The 27,993-nt window shown below is 48.4% G+C and overlaps 1 protein-coding gene and 2 pseudogenes across 1 annotated transcript in view; 1 reads left to right on the top strand and 2 right to left on the bottom strand.

Moving 5' to 3' along the window:
• The window catches only part of MDGA1 (MAM domain containing glycosylphosphatidylinositol anchor 1), a 53,357-nt gene that overhangs the window by 11,652 nt on the left and 13,712 nt on the right, over window positions 1-27,993 (bottom strand). Inside the window, exons 2-7 of the mRNA XM_006907303.3 lie at window positions 12,798-12,937; window positions 8,001-8,175; window positions 5,797-5,993; window positions 4,871-5,003; window positions 4,339-4,608; window positions 2,224-2,553 (exon numbers count right to left, since the gene is read on the bottom strand). Coding sequence (XP_006907365.1) covers window positions 2,224-2,553; window positions 4,339-4,608; window positions 4,871-5,003; window positions 5,797-5,993; window positions 8,001-8,175; window positions 12,798-12,937 — 1,245 coding nt within the window. The remainder of the gene's footprint in view (window positions 1-2,223; window positions 2,554-4,338; window positions 4,609-4,870; window positions 5,004-5,796; window positions 5,994-8,000; window positions 8,176-12,797; window positions 12,938-27,993) is intronic.
• On the bottom strand, window positions 6,878-6,996 carry LOC112476164 (annotated as a pseudogene).
• Window positions 15,663-15,920, top strand: LOC102889791 (annotated as a pseudogene).

The following is a 27,993-nucleotide window of genomic DNA, read 5'->3' as shown; positions in this document are numbered from 1 at the left end:
AGCACACGGTAAGGATAGGAGAACAGTAAGACAAGATAGAGTCTTGGGGCCTGAGGAAGTGGTGGAGCAGAGCCGCTATTTCAGCCTGCACTGCTCACTTGTAGATGAAGAAGAAATACACAGCTAGCTTGTTTAAGCCACTTTTATTTAGGGTTTTTGTTATTCACAGCCAAACCTAATTCAACCCAACACATTGCCCAAACGGGGCGGGGGGTGGGGGGGGTGCTTTCAAAGATTTCCATGGGTCCCATCCCACATCTCATCAAACAAATTAAAATGTCCTACATTAAATATAAATTACAAATAACCCTACAAGGCATGCTGAGGTCTAGTTAGTTTAATTTATACTCTATAAACATTTATGCATTTATTGGCTTTAATTTTGCAGTTTCTCTTTGTATTTTGGAGCCAACTGATTTATTTTTCCAGGTCTAAGCCATTTCTACAGGCCCTTAAAAAGCTTGCATGCCCTAGTCATCAGGCTTATGAGCCAATGGAGAAAATGGCCATGTGTCCTGTTGATTACCTTGTTTCTAAAATATCTCAGCTTCCAAACCTTCTGTGCCCCCAAAGGTTAAGGTGTCTCCCTCCTTTGAAGCTGTACTGCCCTCAGGTTAAAGCTCAAACTCCTTGGCTCTGCAAAGTCTCTGCCTCCCCACAGCCTCATCTTCCCTCTCCCATCCTGTGTCCCAGCTGTGAGATCCACTTGTAAGGGACATATTCCCTGGACATGCTAAGTGTTATACACCTTAGGGGCTCCCCATCCTTCTCTCCTGGGCTTGTCCTCCTGCCTAGCAAATGCTCACCTTGTAAGGGACATATTCCCTGGACATGCTAAGTGTCATACACCATTAGGGGCTCCCCATCCCTTCTCTCCTGGGCTTGTCTTCCTGCCTAGCAAATGCTCATATGGGGCATGGCTCCTCTGAGAAGCCGTACCTGGCATCCCTTGGCAGCCTGGTACTCCTTCTCTCATATCTGCAAGATGCTCTGCAGAGCCTGCCTTCAGTTCCTGTGGCCTAGCTAAGGTTTGCCCTTCCAATTCCTGCTTTAGCCCAACAGGTGTATCTGCCAGGCTCGGCAGTGGGCTCTCAGGATGGGTCTGTGGCGTTAGTGGCTGGGTTCCCGGCTCCTCATCCAGGGCCTGGCACACAGTGATTGGCAAAATAGATCTGTGGAATCTATGGAGTCGTGGCCCACTCTTAAAGCCCAGCTCAGGTTAGTCTCCTTCCAGAAGCCTCTCCTGACTCCTCCAGCTTCACCTGGCCTCTCCCTGTGCAGATGTCAGGATGGAAGGATCCTCCAAGGCCATCTGGTTCAATGTCTCACAGAGAAGAAGCTGAGGGCCGGAGAATTAAGGAGGCTTAGCTGAAGTCAACCAGCTCCTGAGTGCAAGGTGCTGGGGACTGGGGATGAGATTCTAGAAACCCTCTCCAGAGTCATCCCCTCCAAACTCCTGTCATTCTCCAAGTGTAAATCTTTTAGGGGTGGCTGAGAGCAGGCTCTGAGGTCAGACTGCCAAATCCCCTTTCCACCACTTATTGTCGTGTTACCTTTGGTACGTTTTTTGAACTCTCTAAAAACTAAACTATCTATCTATCCCATAAGGTAAATCATGAAGGCAATTGAGATAAATATAACACAGTAAACGCTCAATAAATGTTAGCCATGATTATTTCATTATTACTTATTACTGGAATAGAGACCCCACTCTCCTGCATAATCCGGCCCCTGCTGACCTCTCCACTCTCATCTCATTCTATTCTCCTAGCCACACTCTCCTCTCAGTTTTCTAAATGGCCCAGCACTTGCCTGTCTCAGCACATTTTCATATGCTGATTCCTTGGCCTGCCTTTCTCTTCCACCCTCCCTTGCTCTCCTTTGCCTAGTAAAATCCTGCCCTTCCCTCAGATCTCAGACCAAACATTCTATTCTAGGAAACTCTTTCCTGACTCTCATGTATCACAGTTTGCAGTGATATATTTAGTTGTGAAACTATCTGAGAACGATAGTTCAACGAGGGCAGAGCCTATTTTGCCCACCACTCTACCTCAGCACGTAGCACAGCACCTGGCATATAATAGGTGCTTAATAAATGTGGGTGGCATGAACAAATAGTATTCTCTCCACTCTGGCTCCCCTTTCCCAAGCTGTTGCCCGACCTCCCCTCTGTGAGCCTCTCCAGCTCCCTCACACCTCCCCACTGCCCCTCCAGCTGCCCACCTGTCTCAGAGGAGATGTTGACCTCGACGCTCAGGTCAGGCACAGGTGCCCCTGGGAAGGAAGCCACACACAGGTAGGTACCGTAGTCGCTGAAGTGCAGGTCAATGAGCTCTAGGCTGCTTGTGACAGCGGGCAACTCAGGGTCATTTCGGGTCACCAGCAGCCTCTTGGACATACGTGCTGGCTTGCCATTCTTGAACCACTGGTAGGTCACCTTCTCCTGGGGTACTGCATCCACATGGCATGACAGCTTCAGGTCCTGGCCCAGCTGTATGTTTTCACTCTCTTTGATCACATCGGGGGTGATCTGGAATGTGGCATTCTTCATGGCTATAGGTGGATGAGGAGGGAAGGGTGGCTGGGGCTGGCCCGAAGCCAGGGTCTATGTCCCACCCCCAACCAGACCCAGCTCCTCCCCTTGAAATGGCCCTCCTGAAGGTTACGGTCTACAACCCCCCACTCCATGAGAAACCATCATTTTTGGAAATTGCTTGGAAATTGTTCTGCTTGCTCAGATGCATTTTTAAAAGTTCAAAAACGCTCGCTGTAGAAAAGCAGGTTTAGTAATCATTAGAGCCACTGTTGACTGAACATACACTATGTGAGAGGTACTGTTCCAAGCACTTTACATGGGTTTACTCATTTAACTCATCCCACAATCTGTGAGGGAGGTACTTTAGTGTCCTCATTTCACAAAGGAGGGTTAAACAGAGGCTCAGACAGTTTAATTCAGAGCCTGTGCTCGTAACCGCTATACTTGTTTATCTTTATTCTTGTTTTAAACCTCGAATGTGCAAAATACAAATTTTGGAAGGTCGCATCAGAATGTAATAGTGGTTCTGTCTAAAGAATGGGACTGAGGGGAATTGAGAGAAGTTTTAATTCGTACATTTTACCCTTTTGTGCTACTTGACTCTTTGCAACAGTTCATGTAATTTTTATAACAAATCATTTTACATATGATTACATTAAAACACAGTTTAGAAAGAGGGGTCTTACCTCTTTAAAAAAATCTAAATATTGTTTGACATTATCTAAGAGTTAGAACTCTTAATACTGGGTGCTAATTGGACAAAACATTGGTACAACAGCCATAAACCAGGACTGGGTTGAGTAAAGCAGACCATATGTCACCTTAAGAGGTGATCACAGTATTTAATGTAAACTGAGATCTCATCAACCCAGTTTTTAAAATCCAAATGAAAACAGGTGGAGAAAAACAGTCTTCTGATGGGAAAAGTGCCATCAAAGAAAAAAAAAAGTCACTAGATAGCCATGATCTTGCTACTTTCTTTCTTGCTCTGATTAACAAAAAAGTCATAGAGAGCTAGCTTCTTATTGTGAGGAGACTCAGAGAGAGACTGGTCAATGAAAGATGAACAACAACAAAAGAGCTCATTTCTTCAAAAACAAACTCTCTCAATTGAATTTGGCAGAAGCTATACTTTACTTTCAAGCACTGAAGAACTGGAAACAGCCTGTATCTTTAAAAAATATAAAATAGATAAATAAACAACCACCTAAAGTTGCACAAGCAGAAGGATTCAAAGTTTTCTCCATGAAGCGGAGTAGTAAAATCAAGATCATATATAGCAGCTAGTGCTAACTACTGAGGCTGAAGTTTAGTAAGGAAAGTGCTTGTAATTCTTTAGATCATGCTCCAAGTTTTGTATCATTTTTACATTTAATAATTATCTTCAGACTCACTGAAATGCTTTGCTAATAAAGATTTACATATAAGGTATGTAGAAACCAGTGTACAAGAAGAAAGCCAGGAAATTTATCTTGAAGATTGGAAGTCCACATTTAGCTTTTTGTAACCTATTTTCCATTCTATTAAAAAAAAAAAAAAAGTAGGTAATCAACGCCAGCCCTTCTTACCTCTTGGATTGTTGAGGTTATAATTGGAAATGTGGATTGTAAATGCCTGTAAATAAAACTATATACATTTTAGTATGGCCATCTATTGGTAGGGAAATAGAAGTGCCAGGAACATGCCTCCTCAGCATATCTCACCTACCAAGAAGAAACAGACAGGTCCCTCTCCCATAGTTCCTGGAGGACAGGGACTCTGTCTGCCTCCGAGTTCCTTCCCACCCCTCCAGAGCCACGTACATCGCACCAGCAGGTTGACAGTCTTCTTGGCAGGGTTGCCCACATTGTTGGTGGCTGTGCAATTGTAGTAGCCAGAGTCCAGGGCCTGTACTGAAGGGATGCTGAGGGTGCCACCTTGGGCCAGAGCCCCCAGGGGCAGCGGGCCTGGCCCGTGGGACCACTGCAGCTGGGGTAGGGGATCACCGCCTGTCAGCAGACACTGCACCGTCACATTCTCCCCAGGGTTCACCACCAGAGTTTCATTCACAGACAGCTTCAGGGCTGGTGGTGCTAGGAGGACAAGGAGGTAGGGTCTTAGGAGATTGTGAGGCAGAGCTGAATGTGGAGGATATAGGAAGCCAGGGAAACCATGGGGTGAGGGAAGGCTTGGGGCGGGCGGGGGAAGAAAGGGGAGAAGGCAGGGAGCAGGCAGAGGGGAGGAGGGGATGTCACTAGTGGTAACATGCCTAGAGTCCTGCGTGGGGTGAGGCACTGTCTCCTGGTTGGGGAGTCAGCTCAGGTAGGCAAGGGTATGGGCGGGAAGTTCCTGTACCCGTGGTGTTGGTGAGCCGGAAGGTGATGGCCTTGTCTGGGATGCCACACACATTGCGTACAGACACCTGGCAGGTATAGCTGGCGTAGTCCTGGGGCCGAAGGTTCTTCAGCTTCAGGACCTTAGTCTCCCCCTGGGCAGCAATGGATCACTGGTGTGAGGAGTCGGCTTGGGCTCCCAGGGGTCCCTAATATATTTCCCCAGCACCAGAGACCAAAGCAAATTCCCATTCTAATGCCTGTCTTATCCCCAGGGAGCCCGAGCCTTGGTGGGTGCTGCACTCTCCATACCCTGGGCTTCTCTGTGTTCGAGGTTGCCCTGGTGCACACTGGCCAGAACCAGGCCTCAGCTTCTCCACTTTGGGAAATGGAGGGGTAAGGGAGAAACCCTGTTCTGTCCTGCAACCCGTACAAACATGGAGCTGGTTCCACAGGCCATGGCCACATGTGACACTCTGACAGCCACTGAGGAAAGCTACCTCTGAAAGCCCTCCCTGGTAGAATGGCTTCATCATCATTTTCTGGGACCATAGGGGGCCTGTGAGAAGTGGAGTCATCTGTCTGCCCCCAACTCCTGCTGTGTCTGCCTATGGGTTCCCAATACTCTGCCAACCGGCAGCAGGCAGGGATGGCTTGCCTGCCTCTAGGGGGTGCCTTTGCTTGTTCTGAAGGATATGTTGCCTTGGGGGATCTCCTGTCCCTATCACTGTTCCTTGAGTTTTCTGTCTCGATTTCATCTGCCCCAGGGTGTCTGAAGCCCAATCAGGACGCATGCTTCTAACATCAGAACAACAATGTGAAAGTCGGGGCGGTCCCAAGAACTGCAGAGTAATGCCTCCACGCCCATGTCCCCTCCCGTGTTGGGTGCAAGAGGAAGAGTGGAGGGTGAGCCATGAGGGGACCAGGCCAGCTACTGCCCATCCTGACCTGAGTGTAGAGGGGCTCATAGATGTCCACCCCATTGTCCTGGCTGTGGGACAGGGTATCAGAGCCCCGCTTCCAGATGAAGCGGGCAGGAGGGTTGGAGTTGACAGTACAACGCAGGAACACCGTCTTCTCTTGGTAGAAGTTGCCTCGAACATCGCTCACTGTCTGATGCACCGTCAGCACTGGCTCATCCAGGTCTGCAAGGGCACAGCCCCAATGGAGTCAGGACTAGATTACTCCAAGGAGGGGAGTTGGGCTCCTGGCAGCCCTCAGGGAAAGCTGAGCTGCCCTCAAGGAAGCTTCCAGAGAGCCAGATACTCTCCCAGCCCTGCAAGCTTGACCAACCTTTCGTCAGGGGACTGGACTTGATGTCTTCCCAGCTATCCCTCCCCAGGAACCCGCATGGGGGTTACTATCTTCACCCTCCCATCAAGAAATGGAGTGAGCAGCTACAGACTGGAAATCAGGAAACCCTGGTTCAAATCCCAGGTTAGCTATTAATTTGTAGTGCGACTTGCCCAAGTCCTTTCTCTGCCTGCTTCCTCACTGGTAAATTGGACTAGATTGGTGATTCTCATCCCTGTTTGCACAATAGAATCACATGGAGATTTTCATTTTAATACTGATGCCTGGCAATGCTCATTATTGTGTTAGAAATCAGAAGATGGTTGCCTCTGAGGAGATTACTGACTGGGAGGGAGCATGAGGGAAACGTTTAGGGTCCTGGAAATTCTCTTGAAATGGATGGCGTTTACATGTACACATACACATGTAAGAATTCATTAAATTGTACATTTAAGGTTAGTGTACTCTAATTAATATAGGTTAATCCTCAATAAAAAAGAAAAGTTTGAGAAAATAAATCCCAGTGCCGGGGCCAAGCCCCCAATCAACCCCATGAGAACCTTTGGAAGTGAGACCCAGGCACCAGTATTTTTTTTATTATTATTTAAACCTTTGGAAGTGAGACCCAGGCACCAGTATTTTTACTTTTTTTTTTTAACGTGAGGCAACCCTTGGTTGACCTCACAGATTGCTAGGACCTTGTCAGCTTACAATCCCATATTTTTTTTATTTTTTACACCTACAGCACCTAGTCTTCCTAGGTGGTCTCCCATCCAAGTATTAACAAGGCCCAACCCTGCTTAGCTTCCGAGATCAGATGAGATGGGGCTTGTTTAGGGTAGCATGGCTATAGACTGGCACCGTATTTTTAAAAAAAGATCCCCTAGAGATTCTGATGCGCAGCCAGGGTTGTGAACCAAAGCCACCAACATTCCACATTCTAAAGTCCTAAAACATGTGGTCCAATATCCTTACCATTCTGTCCTCCTTCCACAGCCCACTGGGATAAAAGTCAAGGCCATGGGCAGAGGTGGGGCATTGGTGAAATATGAGCCATGCCTATCAGCCCCTTGCTGCACCAGTAACTTGAGAAATGACCCTCAGCTCCAGGGTTTGGCAGCCCCCTGGGTGGCTGATGAGGGACAGAAAAGAGGGTGTGGGATTCCATTGCTCATCACTCTATCAGGTTCCACTTGGGGAACATACGGCATACATAATGGGTAGGTTCATTGCAGACATTAAGATGGTACCAGACAGGCCCTTGAGCCTGGCCGCACAGCTTCTGGGTACCCGGGTCAGACTGGATGGGCATGGAGGCGGGTAGCAAATGGGGAGATAGCCTCTAGTGGTGAAGGGGATAATCTACGGAGGGCAGGTAGGGACTGGAGGCTTCCCATTCAAGCAGCAGCAAGGACTGAGGGGTGCTTGGTTTTGCATGAGGTGGGGTAGGGAAGTTTCAGAGCTGGCCCAGGATAAAAGCAGAAGCCTGAGGTACTGTGAGAAGGGCACTGGACTATAGTGAAGAGACCTATGCCTGTAAGTAAGCCAGGTATGTAAGCAATACTAAGAGTCTTTAGTATTTCGGTTTCTTCATTTGTGGAATGGGTATAATCCAATCTGTCCTGCCCTCCCTGACCACTTTACAGGGACGTTGCAAGGTTCATATGGGATTACAGAGGGGAATGTGTGAGTGGTATAGGTAGTACACATTGGAGGAACAGCAGAGATGCCCTCTCTAGCATGGAAGAGAGAAAGTCTCTTCTGTCCTCTACAGGGGTGCCCCTTCTCCACCGCACCCCCACCCCCATCCTCCTTCCCACCCTGAACCCCGGAGCCAGGCAAGGAGGGCCCTGACTCACACTGCACGTCCACGCGGATGGACTTGATGGCGGGCACGCCTACACCATTCTCAGCCTTGCAGTAGTAGCGGCCGCCCTGTGTACGTGCGATGCGCTCAATGCGCAGCGTCTCGTTGAACACCGACGTCTCCTGAAATTTGTCGGATGCGCTACCGGCGGTCTTGGTCCACCGCACCTAGGTCCGGTGAGGGAGGATGTGGTAGGAGATAGAGTCAGATGCAGCAGTGAGGGTGGGGGCCTCTAGCCTGAACACCCTGCAATGTGCCTCCCCTCTGGCCCCCATGGTTTTTCACAAGTGTACGTGGGGCATACACAGGCCTAAGAAACTAACCCAAACAGACTGGGGGGAATACACAGGCAGGGTAGGACACTTCAGGGAAGAGCCTGGGGAATCGGAGGTCAGATGGATGAGGCTTTAAAGAAAGCAGTATAGTGCAATGGTTAAGAGCATAGATTTGTGGGCAAGTTACCTAATCCTTCTGGCCTTCTTTTCCTCACCTGTAAAATGGAGAATATTACCCCTCTCCTAGGGTTATTGGGAGGATTAAATTAACACATACTTAGTGCCTGGCAAACTAAGATTACTCATCTCTTGGCTTCAGATATCTCATCTGTACAAAACGTCTATGTGGTAGCCAGCCTCCAAGATGGCCCCAAATCATCTCTGCCTCCTGGTAGTCACACCTTTCTGTAGTGCTCTCCCACTTTATAGCAGGGATATTCTGTGTGACTAATAGAATGTGGTAGGAGTGATGTATGTCACTTCCAAGATCAGGTTATAAAACACTATGATTTCCATCTTGGTTGCTTTCTTGGGTCACTCGCTCTGGGCAAAGCCAGCTGTCATGTCATGAGCAGCCCTATGCAGAGGTCCTACAGGGGAGGAAGGAAAGCCTTAGGTCAATAGGCACGGAAGTTAGCTTGGAAGAGGATCCTCCAGCCCAGTCAGTCTTCAAATGACTATGACCTAGTGAAATACCCTGAGCCAGAACCAGCCAGCTCAGGTGCTCTGGGATTCCTATCCCATAGGAACAATGAGACAATAAATGTTTGTTGTTTTAAGATCCTAAGTTTTGGAGCATTTGTTATGTAGCAGTAGATAACAATAACTATTATATATCATAATATCCACTTTGCAGAGTAATTGTAAGGTTTAGAAACAAAGTATATAAAGCACCTAAGTGTGGAGCCTGGTACGTATTGGTCACTCAACAGCTGTCTATTATTATTAACATTGCCTTAGATTATGGGACATTATCAAGGATCACACAAGAAACTCGATCTACTACTCGAAGTACCAGAGGCTTAAGAAAAACTGATCAGTTCCAGGTTACTTAGTCCTAAGGATTGGAGGATGGGGTAGGGAAGCTCCCATCTTAAAGATGAAGAGGACTGCTTATTACTGAGACAGGGCAAGGCCCCTGATCCTGGCGAATAGGTCAGGCCATAGATCATAAAAACAATAAGGTTTGGAGAAGTAGGTGAAAGGGCAACCTTCTCATGCATGGAGGGGCAACTGCAGGCCATAATGTTGCTACTCTCATCCCATGGCCACCCTAAAATCTACTCTCATGGACCTAGAGGTTACAAGCTTGGGGAAGACTACAACCAGTTTCAAGCAATCCATACTCACATAAGAGGGTGCTTTAAAGAGAGAACAAGGCAATAAAAATATTTTTTCTTTTCGTACTTGACTTTTGTGGTTTTAACCTGATTTTTCTAGATGGTGTTTGTTTACATACGTAGAACATGGTTTGCCTTATCCATCTCAGGGTTTGTACCTTTCTTCAGTTCTATAAAATTCCCAACCATTAGCTCTTTAAATACTGCTTCCTCTCAGTTTTCTTTAGTCTCTCCTTCCAGAGTGCCTGAGTTTATGTTGTAGATTCTCGTTCTATCCTCCATGTCTCTCAACTTCCTCGTCACATCTCCAGCTCTTTTGCCTTCTCCAGACTGCATTGTGGCTGATTTTCTCAGATCTATCATCCAATTCATGAATTTTCTCTTCAGTTATCTCTATGATATCAAGGCCAAAATTTTCAAAAGACTACATATTTTTTTCCCTAGGATTTCTATTTGCTTTTTTCCATATCTAACTCATCAGTTTTCATAACCTGTCTTATACATTTGATTCCTTCCAATATCTCTTTAAACATTTTAAACGTGCTCTATTATCTCTCTTTCCTCACATACTAATTGTTCAATTATTTGAGCGTGTGGACTGGTTCTCCTAGCACTGTATTTTTAAATGGTTTTAAATTTTCATTCCACAGGCTCGTAATCAGTGGGAATTATTTTCCACAGAAGTCTCACTTAGGCTCTGATAGGCCTGTCTGTGGTGTAGTTGGTTGCCTATGTCTAAGATACACGGGTTCTCATGTTCCAACCAGATTTTATGTTAGTTTCTCAGCTTAGGGTTTCCTTATCACTTAGATAGTACAAGACACAGACAGGCTTAGGGTTATGCTCTCTTGTGGGTGACCCTGTTTGTACCCATACCCTGAAGAATAAAGTCTGTGCCCTGCTGTGACTCTGGGCTGTGTGACTAAGGTCTTCTGGTCCCCATTTATAGGTGGTGCCACTCTTGTTGAGCTTCCAGCCTTAGACAGGGTCCAGTTCCAGCTCCTAGCCATAGACAGCCCTGTGGCTTTAACTCATATCCCTTCCATATGTGCACTAATACTATTATTCTTGAGGTGAGTATACAGTCCAACTCCCTCCAAGTACCAAGTTCTAGATGGTGTTTGTCAACTTCTGCTCACTACCATTGCTATAGAGTCTTTCTTCATTTTGGCCCTAGGGATTCCTTCTCTCTCAATATTTGGAGTGGAGAATTCCATGTCCACTCAGTTTCTCATCCTGACCATAAAATGGGCTATGAGATGATGCTGCTCCTCTATGAGACTGGATGCTCCATGACAACAGGAACTGTAGCTGTATCCTTAGGTCCCATCATAGTGCCTGACACATAGCAGGTGCTCAATGAATATTTATTGTAATGATATGAGCAAACAAGGAGTTAGGAGGCATTTCAAGGGCAGTGAGCAGCAGTGGTTAAAACAGGGTATACTTAGGCACGTTTGACTGGAGCACAGGGTGTGAGGAGGATGGCAGTGGGAGATAAGACAGGGAAGGCAGGGGCGTAGATTGTGGGAGGTCTTCAATTTCACTAAGAGCCTGAACTGGATCTGGTAGTTAATGGGGAGCCATGGAAGGTTTTTGAGCTGGGCAGTGATATGATGTAGCAGGCTGGAGGATGAGGATTCTGGGAGCATGGTGCAGGGATGGGTTAGAGGGGAGATTTGAGAGAATAGGAAGCCAGTGAGAGGCTACTGCAGTGGTCCAAGGAATAGGACTGAAGGACTGACCTGGAGGGGTAATGAGGAATAGAGAGAAGACCTAGCAAGAGACAAAAAAAGAAAGGCCTTGGGCTGGCTAGATGCAAGGAATGAGATGGGGCAGAGTCAAATATGAGCCCAAGGGTTTAAGCCTAAGTAGCAGGAAAAACAATGAAACCAAGGATGGAAATATAAAAATGGATTCATGTACATACAGCCATAGCCACGGATGATTCATAAATATGGTGCACAAGGGACACACAGATGGCCAGTGCAGCTTTAGGGAAAAATGGCCCAGCTGCCTCCCTGGCATCAGGGAGAACCATCCCTAATGGTCACACCTGACATGAACACCAGCCTGAAGACTGGCAGCATTGTTTTCACTTCTAAACAAACCTTTGAGAAGGAGCAAGCAGTGATCACAGTTTCCGGTTGAAAGAGTCTTTAGGGGTTTCTTGCCCATCTGCTTGTCTCAAAGGCCAAACCTACTAAAGCCATCCCTGTTCCCAAAATTATCCACCCCCCTGAAAAGGGTTTTCTATTTCACTCTACTTCCTAGGATATAATCAAAACCTTTTCTGCTGCTCTTAAATGTCAAAGCAGCTCACCAGCAAATTCTACACATCCCTCCAGCCCACCACCTCCTGCCTCCTCCCATCAACTCTCAGTAATAACCAGCCAACACTTCTTGCCTGAACCATACAGTTGGTCTGGGACAAAATTCACCTGGCATTTCCAGATACTCAGCATCTGTTGCTTTCTAATTGCTTTGAGTCTTTTAACCTCGAGGGTGTGAAGCCTGCCTATCAGAAGCCTCGTGAAATTGAGATTGTATTATATGTTGTTGGTAATTCCTAGAGCCCCCAACCCAAAGACTGGTACACTGGGAAAAATTGTGCTAAGCTATGGTACTGGATTAAAATTCTGCTCCTGCCTCATAAGAGCTGTGTGACTTTGGGAGTTTACCCCCGCCTCATAAGAGCTGTGTGACTTTGGGAGTTTACCCAACCTCCCTGAACCTCTATTTCCTCAGCTGTAAAATGGGGGCTTTAATGCTTTCCTCCAGCATGGTTGTGATGAGCCAGAGAGAAAACACTGACAAAAGCACCTAGCATAGTGCTTGGCACACAGTCCACCCTCAAACAGTGGCTGAAGGTACATCTGAGGATGTCTGTTAGACAGATACAAGAAATGGGGTGGGACTGAATGACTGACATTCAGTTTTCCCCTTGGCCATCAATGTTTTCAAGTGAATAAGCCCGCAGCCTCCAGTCCTTTCCCAGAGTTCATTTTCCAGCTATTTCCTTAGCCCCAGTCTCCTGTCTTCTGTTTATTTGCCACTGTCTGCCTCTACTCTCGAACTCCTGCTGCCTCTTCTCAAGCTTTGATCCCAGAGTGGGTATGGGAGGTGAGGGGGTGAGGGCAGGAGGAGCCCCACACAGGCTGGGTGGGGGCTTACCTGGGGCCGAGGGTGCCCTGTGACAAGGCACTGCAGCACAAGGGTGTCCCCCTCCCGGATGGTGTAGACACGCTCACTGATGTTGTCCTCTTTGACCACACATGCTTGGCCTGCGTGCACGATCTGGGCCTGGGCTGGAGCTGGCAAAGAGGGGGGAGGTTTAGACAAGAGGCACTAGGGCCGGAGAGGATCCGAGGCTCCCTCCTGAGTATGTCACGGGGAGGGGTCAGCCCAGTCCTCCCCAGGCTATTCTTCAGAGGCCTGACCCCACTGAGCTCAGAAAAGAATCCTCCCAGAGCCCGGATGTCAGAACTAGAGGGGCCAGGAACACCCCCTTGCAAGAGCTCTGTGCTCTTCAGTAAGCTGATGAGGGCGAGGGGCTTTGTAATCTGTACAGATTGGTTATCAATCAGTGAGCATCATGTTCTTAGCAGCCTCCTGTAGCAGAGGCTGCTGATGATCCACCCAGCTTCCCACATCTGGCCAGTGCATCCATCCCCAGCTGCTCTCAGTGATAGCTGCTGGGTGCAAAGAGCTCACCTTCCCCTAGGAATTGCCTTTAGCCGGTGGGAGCTGCCTGGGCCAGAAATGCCTAGGACATCACCTTCTTTCCCAGTACACATATTCACGCACCCAATGGACTGGCAAACACGGGTGCAAATGCCCAGCTCCCTTGCCTCGAGATGAGACGACCATGTTGCTGTTCATGCGCCAGAGCTCCCACCCCTAGTCCCCAGAAATGGACTGAAGCTAAGTCAGCTGAGCCACATTTTTGCCCAGTTGCTTCCTTCATCCCCTTCGTTTCTCCTGGGAGCATTTTCTCAGCAAATCACTTGCCTGAACTGCACTTACCCCCAAATATCCTAGGCTCTGCTTTTAGAGAGCCTAACCTAAGATTCCCCCCAACCCCAAAGACTACACATTCCCCTCACCCAAAGGCCTGTTAATTTTCCGTCATTGCTTCCTGAGCCTATGCCAGCCTCTTCTCCAAGGGACAGAAGTTCTCACAGGGGGCCTGGAAGCTCTCAAAAAACTGGTTCCTCCCTGACCTCTCTCACAGTGCCCAGGGCTGCGGGAACCTAAAGGGGAAATGATTGAACTGGAAAAGTTCACAGTCCTTCCCTCAATGTCAAGCCTCACAGTCCTAAAGACAAACCAGCCCCCAGCCCACCAATGTGTGAGCTCTGGAAAGGAGGGCAAGGCCCCCAAGTTCACACCTGTCTGCTCACAGTTGATGGCAAAGAGTGTGGAGGAGGGAGAGCTGATCCAGGGCACAAAGGACACAGGCAGTGAACACTGAGTCCTTGCCCTAGAGAGGTGCACAGAGGTGAGATAAAACCTGTTCATAAAATATGTGACTTCCTCCAAGAAGTGTCCCATGATTGACCTGCACCCTCCCTCCTTCCAAATCGGTCACAACAAAGCATTAATCTGTGTGTCTATCAAATTCAGAGTTCTTGTATTTCTGCCTACCAGACCATGAACTTCACCTTGGTATTTCCAGCACAAGGCCTTGAATACAGCAAGCACTCAGTGGATATTGAACGAATGGATTTACAAGAATATCCCATGGTGCAATTGCTAAGCATTATAAGAGAGGAACAAGTCCCTAGGAAGTCAGGGGAGAGAAACATCACCATCTGCTAGAAGAAGAATCACAGGAGGCCCTATGGAAGAGGCAGCTTTTGAACCAGGCCTCAAGGAACAGAGAGGCTTCGCATCAGTTGACAGGGCAGAGTCCTACATTACATATTATGGTTCACTTGGGGTAAGCCACTAGTGATCTTTGGGCCTGCCTTTGTTTTCTCATTTCTAAAATGGAGAGAATGCTTTCAACCCTGAGAACTCACAAAGGTGAATGTGATAATAACACAAGATAAATGAGAAGTTCTTAGCAGAACTCTAATGTGTTCTACAGATGTCTCAAGTAGCACCATAACAGACTCTCTCCAAGCAACACTGATGGGACAGACACAAATCAATTATAGAGGGGGGTTCACAGAAGCATTCTGGCTGCAGAATGAGAAGCTGGTGGGGCAGCAATTGGGAGTGACACAGGCCATGTTTAAACATAAGAGTCTCTCTAAACAGCAGCAGGTTCTACAAACAGTGGCAGCTGCCACCAACCCAGAATCTGAGTGTTCAGGAGACCATCCTGCCTGCCTAGCTGCCACAAAGGAATGAACCTAGACTAGTTGTCAGGAGGCAAGTTGTGTGACCTTAGGCAAGTCAGATCAAAGCTTCTCCACCTATAGGAGGGGAGAGGATTGGATGACCTCTAAGGTCTTTTTCAACTCACACTTTCTATGAATTTTGTGCAGAGTCCCCATATAAGATGCACCCTAGAATCTGAGGAATGAGTCTGACACTGTCGCCCCCTATAATGAAGACGCATAAACAATACCATAACATGGTACAGATAGCCATCTGTGGCCAGGGTCTCCAGGAAATCTCATCAGGAAACGACCCACCAATGCATGCCAGTTGCTGATAAGACCGGGAGATCACATGGCTGCCTACAAGAGGCTTAGGGTAACAAAGACATTGATTTAACAGACTTCAATGCAAGATAAGCTATAATCTTGGACATTGTGGTTTGCCTACAGCCAGGTAGTATTCTAATGACAGAAAATTTGGTGATTGATAAGAAATACTGAAAAAGAGCTGGAAAGCTAAACTTTCTCAGGGTCCAGCCATCACAGGCCAAAAAAGATGGGGCCTGGCCAGCAGACACAGGTATCTTGCCTGACAGGTGTACTTCCTCATTGGAGATGGGGCTATCGGGCATGATGGCTGATGACACCATTCAGATTATCCAGACACTGAGCAGTGAGCTGCTTCAGGGTATCTTTAGGAGCCAGCAACATGGCAGAAGACATCAAGACCAAAATCAAGAACTACCAGACTGCCTCTTTTTGACAGTTTCTCCAAACAGAATCAGACCAGGAACTGATGGCAGAACTACCTGAATTTCCACCGCAGTGAGAGGGCAATGATGCTAAAGGGGGTGATGCCTCCGTGTGCAAATGGTACCAGCATGTGCACAAGTCCCTCTGGCCCACATCCTGGGTGTCAGCCTGGGACAACCGCTGGGCAGAAGGCACATTTCCTGGGAAGATCTGAACTGGCTCTATGCCGCCCCTCCTCTGTCCTCCATCCTACTCTCAGGGAGGTGAAGGGGACCTGGGTACATCCCACCCTGGGATCCTGAATCCTGGCTCAACTAATGATAAATACCTGTTGGAAAAGCGTAAAAAAAAAAAGATTATCCAACTCCTTTTGATGACATTAATATTAAGACTATCCAACTCTAAAATGGTAGAACTACTTTGGAAGAGATTTTGGCAGTACCTACTCCAGCTAATGTATTCCCATGGTGCCGCAATTCCAGTCCTGGGTATGTATCCAATAGAAATGATTGCTTATGACAACAAAACAATAGAATATTCATAATGCATTTATTCATTATAGTCAAAAACAAGAAACAACCTATAGGTCCATCAAGGGTAGCACAGGTAAATAAATTCTGGTATATTCATGCAACAGACTATTACTCAGAAGTGAAAAATGAACTACTGATATACACAGAGACACTATTGCATCTCAAAGATACAATTTAAGTAAAAGAAGTCAGATACAAAAGAGTAAATAGGGAATGACTTTATCTACTTGAAATTTAAAACTGGAAAAACCAATCTTATAGTAACAGAAATCTAAATGGTGGGGGTGGGCATTTCTTTACTGGGAAGGGCATGAGAGAACTTTCTGGGAGAAGGTGGGATCCCGCCTGGAGTGGGGGAGAAAATGTTCTATATCTTAAGCTAGGGGGTGGTTACATAGGTGGATACACACGTAAAAATGCTTATAATTTTACAGTATCTAAGCTACACTTCATATTAAAAAAAAAAAAAGAATCCCCCTCCCTTTGATGACATTGCCCATTGAGGTTACCTTGATTCCTTTGATGTCACTAACCATTATAATTCCCCACTCTATTTATTCTGACTCCTACTTGATGAGCTGCTTCCCATGGCTGACTTCTTCCAGGTGTAGATTTCCCTTCTAAAGTGGTGCTGGCTAGTAGCAAAGCACCCAGACCCTCTTAACCTTGGTGACTCAATCTGCTCATCACCCCAATGAGTTTCATTAACGTGAGTCAGCTCCCCTTAAACAACAGAGACCCCACCAAGTCAGAAGCTCCCAGAGGGGCTCGGTCCCACTTGACCTTAGCCCCACTCCATGCATCCCAGGAAGGCACTGCCAACAGCAGCATCTTCTGATTCCAAAGGCAACCAGACCAGGGCCTGTGTCAAGAGGCACCTGACATAATTCCTTCATTCAGTCTGTCAAACAACAAATGCTTCAAGCCTGCTGCTCTGCTGGGTGCTGAAGAGGCTGTCATGAAAAACAAACAAGGACCAGCTCTTGAAAGAGCATTGTTGGGGAGACGGACAGCAAACAAGGGAACAGAAATGAACAGGATGGGTTCAGAGTGTGCTAAATGCTAAGACGACTCTAAAGAAGGAGGATGTGACAAGGAAGTGGGCAGAGGAGAGATCTACTTTAGAGAGATGGAAAGAGCAGACAATCTGAGATAAGTTCCTGGCTCTGCTCTCCACTAGCTGGGTGACACTGGGCAAGTTACTTAACCTCTCTGAGCCTCAGCCTCTTTGTAAAATGGGAATAATGCCTCCCCCCACAGGGCTGGTGTGAGGGTTTAAGACGATGTATGTAAAACATCTGGCCACACAATATGTGCTCTCTCACTGAATGACAGCTCCTGAGATGACTGCACAGGAGCAAGAGCTGAGGACAGGAGAAACACCCTCTGTGGCCCCCTCCACCTTCCAGGGTGGAAGCACTCAAAGCAGACATTAAACCAGTAGGGATGTTTCATGAATATGTTCAAGATTCCCATTGAGAACTGTGCAGAGCTTCAGAGAAACTGGAAAACAGGGGAGAAGGATGGTGCCCTTCACCGAGCACCCCTTCTGCCATACCACACACTTAGGTTTCAGCAGATTACATTGTGACTTTCAGCAAATTACTTAAGTCTTACTTTCTCAATCGTAAAATGGGGTTGTTGTGAGGAATAAATAAGTCAACTCACGTAAAACGTTTCAAACAGTTTCTGAAACACAGTGATCAATCTAACCATGTCAGCCAGGATTTTTATTCTATAAATGATCCTGTGCTCCTCTTAGGAACCCACTTTCCCTGGGGCTCGAAGCCTTTTGCACAACAAGACCCTCCCTTATCTGCCACAGGTGATGAGGGCTGCTACATTCCCAGGGTCCACTGTGTTATTTCCAAGCTTCTCGCCTCAGTTCTGAGAGGCAGAAAGGGCAAGTCCTGTTTGGCTTCCTTTGGCAGAAAAGGAAACTGAGATCTGGAGAAGGAAATGCCTGTCACTCACTGACACAGCTGAGACTCAAACCCAGGCCTTCTGCCAGCTAGCCTGGAACTCGGTTCACTGTCCCAGTCATCCATGCACGCCCCGACACCGGCAGCCGGGGGAAGGGCGAGGGAGGACTTCCCAATGCCGATTTCCAGGCCACACACAGAGGCACCAGCTCTGACTCTCCGGGGGGCAGGCCTCAGAGTCTGTATTTGTACCAGGCTCTTGGGAATTTCAGAGGCACCACAGGATTTGATCACCTCTGTTGACACCACATTGGTGGATAGAAAACAGGACAGGAATTTAGAACTAAGTATGTTTCTGCCTCTGGTCTATGAGACTTTTCCTATTTCACTCTCCAATCTCTATCAACAAACCTCAAAGAAAAGGAAAACTGTGTCTCCCAACCTGGGTGCCATGAAGTGTTCACTGACAATCCACCACCAAATGAGAACACCACTGCATCTTCACTCTCCTCAGAGTCTCAGCATACAATATTATTAAAGGCTCTGAAAAGTTCTGCAGTAAACATACCTGTTATCTTCATTTCATCCAGGGCTCTCCACATATACTTGACTATATAAAGCCTTTTTTGCACAGAGTACCTTTAATATTTTGAGAGACAGAAATGTTGTGTAAAGCAAGTACAGAAATGCTGATCCAATGCTCAATACAAAACTAGGGTTGTAGAGTAAGAAACATGTTGCCTGCCCCCGCCCCCCACCAATCCACTGGCTGAGACTAGTCAAGTGGCACGAGAGATGTCACTGTGGGGTAGCATCATCATGAGAATAGCTGAGGCAGAAATAGCAAGTCCCTGGCAGAATGCCTCTGGCCTATCAGCTCACTCCTTTCTTCCCCCAGAAGTAGACACCCCAAATTATAGGTGGGGGTAGGGACTGCCAGCACCCAGCAGGCCCAGTGAGGAAGCCACGAACTCTCAACAACTCATGTTAATACAAATTCCACTTTGCCCACTGGGCTTTGGAAGAGAATTCTCACTGGAACTTAGCAGGAGAATTACATAAAGAACTCCCACCCCTATGAGAGAATTTCCTCCTGGCTGCTGGACAAGGGGTAGGGGGCATTGTCAAATGCTTGAGGGTGCAGCAATAGGATGCAGAGCCAAATGAGGCAGGCAGACGGCAAAATGCATGGAAAACCTGAATTTAAAGCCCCGTTAGCTTTCCTTCCGGTTTCCTCCCCACCCCACATTTAAAAAGGTTAATCTTAGCCAAGTGGGGGCTGTTGCCCTGTTTCTTGCTCCTGACTCTTTCATGGGAAGTATGTCTGCAGGCCGGGGAAACTACCAAACAGAGCAGAGTAGGGGAAGGACAAGGAGAGAAAAGGAGAAGGGGTGGGGGGCAACAGACTTCACCCGGGGTTGGTTCTCTCTGCCCACTTGCCAGATGGCAGTGCAAGTACCACTGCCCCAACCACCTCCCGCAAGCATCACTGAGCGTTCTGGGCCAAACAATATGGAATCAGGAGCTGTGTTCTGGTCCTGTCTGCCATCAGACAGTCATCCAACAAATGTTTATGAGCTTAGTGCTGGGGGTACAAGGAGTGATGGCACCCAGGCCATGGCCTAGGGAAGAATATAGTCTAGAGCAGAGGTCCCCAACCCATGAGCCACAGACCTGTCTGGTCTGTGGCCTGTTAGGAACCAGGCTGCACAGAAAGAGGTGAGCAGCGGGCCAGGAAGCGAAGCTTCATCTGTATTTGCAGCCACTGCCCTGCACTAGCATCACTGCCTCAGCTCCACCTCAGATCATCAAGCATTAGATTCTCATAGAAGCAGAGGTCTCTGGTGCCAAAAAGTATGGGGACCGCTGGTCTAGAGGAGCTGGGATAAAGGGGATAAAGGCCTGCTGAGAGGCAGAAAGGAAGTAGGGAGGGATTGCTGTGAGTTGGAGCTATGTCTCAGGTCTCCTGCCCCTCGTAACAGAAAAATAACATAACAATGTATATATAATGTAATATAACAATAACAATTTATTCTGCGCCAGCATTGCATTGAGTGTTTTATATCTATTATCTTATTTATTGCCCCTAAGAAGCCTACTATTGTTTTCAGTCGTCAGATGAGGAAGCTGAGGCTCAGCAAAGGTTAAGTAAATTGCCCAAGGATGACCTGCTGGTGGAAGGAAGTCTGCCTGACTCTCCAACTTTTGTGCTCAGCCCCATGCGTTTCCAATTCTCGAGTGCTGGCACAGTGCTGAGGACGCAGAGCTCAGGGCATAGGGCTGTCTCTGAGTCTGGTGGAGCAGTCTTATGCAGCATCCTTAGAAACTATCCCTCCTTCACCCTCTCAGCTCCTGTACACACATTTATTGATCCTTTTATGCATGTAATGCAAATGGACACTTAATAATTTAGCAGGGTTAACAGTGCTGAAATATTAACAGGCTTTTCTCTTTTAATTAGCTTCTCAGAGAATGGTGGCCAGGGTCTAGGAGGAGGCTCTCAGGGCAGGAGGCTGGCCAGCTCTGCCTGGGCCTCTTTCTGCTAGGGATGATGCTTATGCACCTCTTCTGTGGACCGTGGGCCATCAAACATGGATGAACTCTGTCCCCTGTGCTCTCTGCAGTGGGGACAGACTGGGCTGGCTGCAGAGCTAACTGAAGCCTGTCTTCTGTTCACTGCCAGCCAGGGGTGACTTCTCAGGAGCACTCCAAGTCTGGGGAAGGCTCCAATTCTTTGCTGGGAAAACCAGTTTAAAAGAGTCCCACCTACCCTGCACCATCTCCTCTGGCCTCAATTTCATGCCCGTCATCTGGAGGGGATACACAGTCCTGTCCACTCCTGGTCATTAGGCCTCAGTCCAGGCCAATTCCCTCTCCATCCTCTCTATCACTTCCTGGCCTCCCAGTCCTTCCAAAGGCACACACAGTCACCCATTAATGCACCACTGATTCAGCAATTCATTCCGTAACATTTTCTGAGCACCTATTATGTGAAATGTCCTGCCCCCAGAGCTAGGATGCAAAGCCAAATAAGGCCCAGCCCTCCTCACCAAAGAACCTCTGCCATCCCCTTGCTGCAGATTAAAGTCTGCTTTCCACCACAAGAACTTCTTTGTTCATCAAACCAAACCAGCAGTTAGCCAAACACTCTTTTGGCTGCAAAAATCTCTTCCCAACCCAAGTGAGTATATGTGTCTCTGATCTCTGGGTGCAAGGGTACTGTCCCTGAGTATAGAGAGCAACCATAGCTGAAAGGGTCAGAGCACACGTTGCCACCCTGTCATCACACTGTAGCATAAAACCTACCTGTGCTCTCGTAGTCAAATGCAGGGCCTGCTACTGTTTACAGGGCCTGGGTCCATTTGCAGAGCCTGACACTTGTGGCAGAGCCTGGCACTCCTGGCAACCCCCTATGCTGAAAATAGTGGGCAGGCCATCTGTGCCCCAGTCCCTAGAAATGTTTGGCACCACAGCACCCACATCCCAGCCTCATCAGAAGGCACACAGGTTTTGAGAGTGCCAGGTTATGTTGACTGTCTGAGTATCAGTGGAAGTCTAATCTGCACCCTATGTCTGGAATTCTGGAATATGAGGACAGGCCACCAGGAAAGTCTTATAAATGAAGACTCTGAGGTTCCCTGGGCGAAACTATAAAGGGACTTTCTCCCTGGTGGGGTCCAGAACACCAGAATCAAAACTCTCAACAATGAGGGACCTACGGTAACTCTAACCGGTGTAGGCAGGATACTCGGGAAGAGAACAGAAGGGCACAAGCCTTGGTTCGGGCATTGATCCGAGGCTGTAACTGAGGGACTGCCCAGATGGTGTGGTGTGAGGGGCAGGAGGTAGGGCTCTTTCTCTGACCTAACGGCTACATGACCTTGGACAAGTCATTTAACCTCTTGAAGCCTCCTCTGTTTCTTCATCTGCAAAATAAGAATGATCTGAGGCTCTAGTGGAAATAACTTCTCGGTTGTGTGGATTAAATGAGATAATAAACACTGGTACAGAACACAATGACTAGTATCTAGTAGGTGCTCAATAAATTTCAGTTCCTTTTCTTTTTCATAACATAGCCTGGGACCCTTTGGGAACCCCTTCCAAGGACCTGCAAGAGGAAAATTCACAACTAAATGAAGAGATCTACTTTGGGAGGATGCCAAGAGCCATAATCTCAAGAGAAGAGAACATCAAGGTCGGCTGAAAGAAGTAACATAGGGGATGATGGTGGTGGGGAGAGAGGCTGTCATCCATTAGGGCAGAGAATGGCTTCTGAAATCCAGGACCTGAGCCTGCCTGGCCCAGGGATATGGGGCCCATGGACATGGGGTTACTCATATAAAAATTTTTCTGCCTGGGTCCCAGCTACCCAGCCCCACCACATTCTGCTGGTTCTAGGGACCTAATCACTGTCGTTCACTTGACCCTGGGCCCTGACAGCAACCCAAACTAGATATGACCAAGCCCCTACATGCCAAGCATACCTATTTGACCCAAGGCCATGGAAGGATCAGGACTGGAGGAGACACAGCCCTGGGCATGGGGTTCTTGTCCAGGCTGTTGCAGTAATTACTGTGGGCTCTAGGGCAAATCATTTGATGCTCCAGTCTACAGCCTCTGTTTCCTGACTGTAAAATGGGCATAAGAGTGCTTCTTACTGTGAGTATTAAACACTGTAAGAATGGAATCTACCATGCACATCACATGCTGCCTAGTAGACACTCTAGAAGTATAGTTAGAAGGAAGCAGAATAAAACCAAACCCATAACTCGGGGGGTGTCTGCTGTGACAAGGTCCCCTGAGGCTGAGAGTTGCAGCAACCTGGACAGCTCCCAGAGTGACCCTGTCCCTAGGAGCCTGAGGCTCTAGTGTACCTGTGACCAACACTAGGGATGAGACTAGAGACACTACCAGGTCCAGGCTCCTGACCCAGAATAGAGACTGGGCCAGTTCTAAGCCAGGGAATGGAGGGAGCAGTGGCTTTGCTGACGCAAAGAACCTCAAAGCCCCACTTGACCCAAAAGCCCAGTGGCTTCCTCCGAGCCTCCTGGAGGTGAGACCCAACTTGGAAGAACAGGGCACAGCCTGGGGCCTGGCACAGGCCTGGCTGTGGGAACTGAGGGGAGACAACAGAGCTGAGGTATTAGATTAGGGCTGAAATAAACATCCGGGGAACCTGGACCTTCAGAAAGAGATGGTAGCAGGTGGGTGGGAGTCCTTTCCAACCAAACCTGCAAGAACTGGTTGGAGTCTCCACTCCAGCACCGAACTTGAGTAAACTCTATTTCGCCATATAAAACAGAGGCCAATAACAGGCTCATAGCGTCTTAAGTGAGATGACATACCAGAAAGCACCACGTAAACTGTAAAGTTCTGCACAGCTCAGGTCTTACTAGGTGCTGAAAGACCCAAACACTGCTTCAGGAAGTAAAAATTGGAAGCAAAGAAGTAGGCCATAATACACCTCTTCAACCAATAAAAATAAATGAAAATGATAAAATCCATTGTGGCTGGACTGTGTGCTAGGCTAGCTCAAACGTTCTGTAGCACAACCGGGCATTGCGAAATGAGAACCATAAAACTGTTCCTATCCTGTGACCTATTAGGCAATCTCACTTTGGGGAATAGGCCCCAAGGAAATAATTTAAAAGGAAAAAGTAATTCATATAAGGATATTCACAGCAGAGCTATTTAGAAGGGAAAATTGGAGCCTGCCCAAATGCCCAGCAAATGGAGAAATGGTGACCAAACTCCAGCACGTCGATGCAAGGGGTGCCCTGTGGCCATTAAAGTGACAGGTCTGAGAGCTCAGTCAATACTGCGAGACGTGTGCAGGAGATAAAGTCAGACAAGAAAGCAGGACGGACCACTGTTTACTACTATGTAAAAATACATTGACAGGTATGGCCGGGGAATTTAGAATGAACAGTTAATGTTTGATGGTCACTGGGTTCCTTTTTTTCTCTACGAAGTTGTTTAAGTGGATAATAATAATAGTAACAACCCTGAAATCAAAATCAGTCTTGCAGCTTGAGAGCAGCTAGGGCCTCAGACCCCAGGACAGAGGGCAGGGGAGGGAAGGACAGTATTTCTGAGAAGTCTATCACCACCAGGCAGCACTCTGATCCCCCCACCCCAGGCCACTGTGTGTTCTTGGGCACCACCCTACCCAGCTGTGGGGTGGGATTATGGGTGCCACAACATGACTGCTTGAAACCTCTTAAAGCCGCCTCTGCATAACTCGCCCCAGCTCAGGAGGCAGGAGGAGGGTTAGCTCTGAGGTTTAAAAATCAGGGAGCACAGAGGTAAGGGCCTAATGAGCTTAACGTCTCCTTCCATCCAACGACCTCAGGAGGACAGCCCTTCTGACCCACACCCCTAAGGCCTGAGAGCCACTCCTCACCCACCATTATGAAAACAGTGTCCCCTGCTAAGTGTCAGCCAGAACCTGGAATCATCCCTGACTTCTCTCCTCCCAACACCCCACACCCAATCTACCATCGGGCCCTCTCAGCCAAAACCTTCAAAACTGGTCCTGACTCAGACCCCGGCGGCACCACCCTCACCTTAGCCATCACTACTATCTCCCGCTGGGATTATTACAGCAGGCTTCTGATAGGTCTGCCCTGCTTCCTCCCTTGCCAGGTACAATCTGTGTTCTGCAAGCAACCAGAGGGATTCCTTTACAACACAAAGTCAGATCCCATCCCTCCTCTGCTTAAAATCCTACTGTGGTCCCATCTCACTTGGAGTCAAAGCCAACGCTTTTTCAATAGACTACCACACCTCTGTCATCCATTCCCATCCCCACCTTATGCTCTCTGCTCTCCTCCTATTGAGGCCACACTGCTCTCTGTTGTTCTTCATGCGGGGCAAGCCCATACCAACCTCAGGGCCTTTGCACTCACAGCTCCCTCTGCTGGACTGCTCTTCCCCAGATTTCCAGAGCTTGCTGGAAACCATCACTTCCTTCGGCTTTCTTTGTAGAGAGGCTTTTCCTGCCAATCTATTTAAGACAGCGTGCCCGCCCCACCTCCATCAATCTCAGTCCCTTTCCCTGCTTTGTATGCCCTTCGTAACACTCATCAACACCTGGCATATTAAATTGTCACTTGTTTATTCTCTGTGTCCCTTTCAAAAGGTGAATAGCCCTGGAAGGGAAAGTACATTATATTCCTGAAAGGGATGAACAATCTTTTTTCTTTTTCCAAGAGTCAATTCAGGAAGCATAAAGTTTGGGAACATATTTTCTTCAGCACCAGGTATATTTATAAATCAGGAAATGCCATGCCCTCCTCGCCCCGCTTAAGTATTCTCATTATTTTTCTCTCCATCGCTGAACGATTTCTCTCCTTTTTTGGCTAAAATTTTAGAAACCACATAAGTGGCATGCACTGCAGGATCTGATTATAATGCTAAGGCTCTGAACAACTTGTAATTGACTTGAAACCCAGTAGGTTGGAGGAGAAAAGTGAAGGACTTGGGGATGGGAGAGGCCAATTGGACCAGAGTTCAATTACAGTCAGGCACAGAAAAGTCACTGCCAGTAGGAGGCTCCTGGAGGCTGCCGACAGGGGGAGGAAATGCCTCTTAGGACCAAAGTGAGGTCTGGAATGGGCAGTGATAGGGGTGGCAGCAAAGGTCTGGGCGCAAAAACACCTGTCCGCCAACCTATAACATAGCTCAAAGGGAACCTTCCTCCTATAAACGTCCCCAAGAGCAAAATGGAAGGAGAGCTGGAATTCTGCCACCTTTTCTCCTGGGCCAGGCTCTCGGTCTTGCTCCCTATTTCCCCCAATATTGTGTTACACACCTGTACATAGAGCCTCACAGGCCACTTCCCCAGTGGCAGCCTCTGTGATTCTAGCACCAAACCCGGGCACTAGAATCACTCCCTTAGCAGGTCCTCCTCTGAACAGCTGGTTCATTCATTCCTCATGTCCCAGAAACTGGGCTAAGAATGGCCTTCCACGAGTTCCTCCAGCCTTCTGAGGAAGGTGCTGTTACTATTGCCGTCTTGTGCCTGGGGAAATGGAGGCACAGAACGGAACCTGCCCAAGATCACACAGCTAGTGAATGGCTGAGGCAGAACTTGAACCCAGATCTGGCTCAGAAGCCTCTGTTCCTATCCATTAGGCCACACTGCCTCCCTTCACTCCCGAGTGAGAGAGATGATTATTCATTGACTTTGATATATTTAGTTGCTGGCTTCTGAAATTAGACCTTGGTGGTGTCATGGAGCCTGGCAAGTCATGTGCGACAGCTGACCTCAGAGCTGCTAGCCGCTGACACCTCAGTGTGAAGAACTTCTCTGCTTACTCCCCTTGCTGGGCACGCTGACACTTGAGGGGAGGAAGCAGTGGAAGGGGGGCCACAGGACCACTTGGCTGACCGTTCCCAGAATCCTCCTCTGTGGTTGCCATGGCGTCATCTCTGCAAAGGCCTGGTGGGGAGGGGAGAGCATGGTAGGGCCAAAGGAAGCGACTCAGAAGAAAGAGCTTGCCTGTTTATAGGGTCCCTCTGGAGAAAGGGGGCTACAGAGCCATAAGTCCTGAGACCCTCAGTCATCAGAGCCACTCTCAGGCAGAAGGGAGAAGTAATTCCCAGGAGGAAGGGAAAAGACTGAGCAGAGATGGGTGAGGGAGGTGACAGAAGTTATGTGAAAGGGTGAGAGGAGCTTCAGTGAGGAAACTGAGCCACATGAGGAAGACTGGACCCTGCAAAGACTGGGTACTTGGCACCACTAGCCCACTGCCCAGCAAATAGTAGGTACTTAACAAATATCAGGTCAAAAGAGACTTCCTGGTTAGGATACTGATGAGGCTCAATTTGTTCAGACCAGAAACAAAGCATGAGCACTGTATCATGGAAATGTGCTCAGAGCTCCCATGGTGAGGGGTTCCTGCCCCACACAGATGCTTTTCCAAGGTGTCAGGTCCCCTCTGGGCCTGAGCAGCTCTGTTCCCGCAAGGCTGGCTGGTGAGGCCTTTAGGAGAAGAACAGGCCGCCTGCCACTCAACCCAGCTGGGGCCACTGTGTCCATGTGCCCAGCCCAGCCCCCACCCTGGCATGGGTGCAGCGGGTGAGCGCACGCCTGGCACAGGCCCCAGTGCCTGGGAGAGAGGCTCCAAGCAGGCGGCTTTGTATTTTGTGAAAACCAAATCCACAACTGAGCTCTCCAGCCAAACAAGGCCTGCTGGGAAGGCTAGCGGGCCTGTCTTCCCATCCCCCTGCTGGGGCCCACCCTCCCCTGCTCAGCTTCCCCGCCCAGGATCCATGGGGAGCACCAGCTGCCACCCTGGCTGGCATGGGGGCTAAGAAGGATGGGCCTGGGCCCAGCTCCTGCAAGCCAGGGTTCGCCATCCCCCACTCTGACCCCCTTCCTTCCTCGAATAAATCGGAATACAAATCAGAGGGAAAAGCTTTCCTCTGTTTGAACAAATTGCTATGGATTCCTCCCTGTCTCAGGTCAGGGCTCGCGATAGGGGATATTTTCACTTGCCGACTGCTAATAGACTCAGGAGAAGCTGCTGGATCGATGGAGGCCAGGAAAATTAGCCAGGAGCTTCAGGCCAGCCTTGGCCTGCCCCTGCCCCCCTCACTTTAGGACTCCTAGAAGGGAAGGGGGGCAGCTATAACCTAGGCCGGACATAAGCACCTGACCTGTCCCCCTACCTGGGAACCAAGGCAAGAGGGTCCAGGGGCTGCCTGGAGGGGCAGTGGGATAAAGGGGGACCCAGAGAATCCCCCAAAGAGGTCTGCAGTTCCCCCCACAGTCAAGCACAGTCCCCTGTACATAAACCCATGTTCTTGTGTGCAACATCATGACATA

Source organism: Pteropus alecto, unplaced genomic scaffold (assembly GCF_000325575.1).
Source record: "Pteropus alecto unplaced genomic scaffold, ASM32557v1 scaffold202, whole genome shotgun sequence".
NCBI lineage: Eukaryota > Metazoa > Chordata > Mammalia > Chiroptera > Pteropodidae > Pteropus > Pteropus alecto.
Note: the sequence above shows the minus strand (reverse complement) of the source record. Positions and strands in the feature narration are given on the sequence as shown.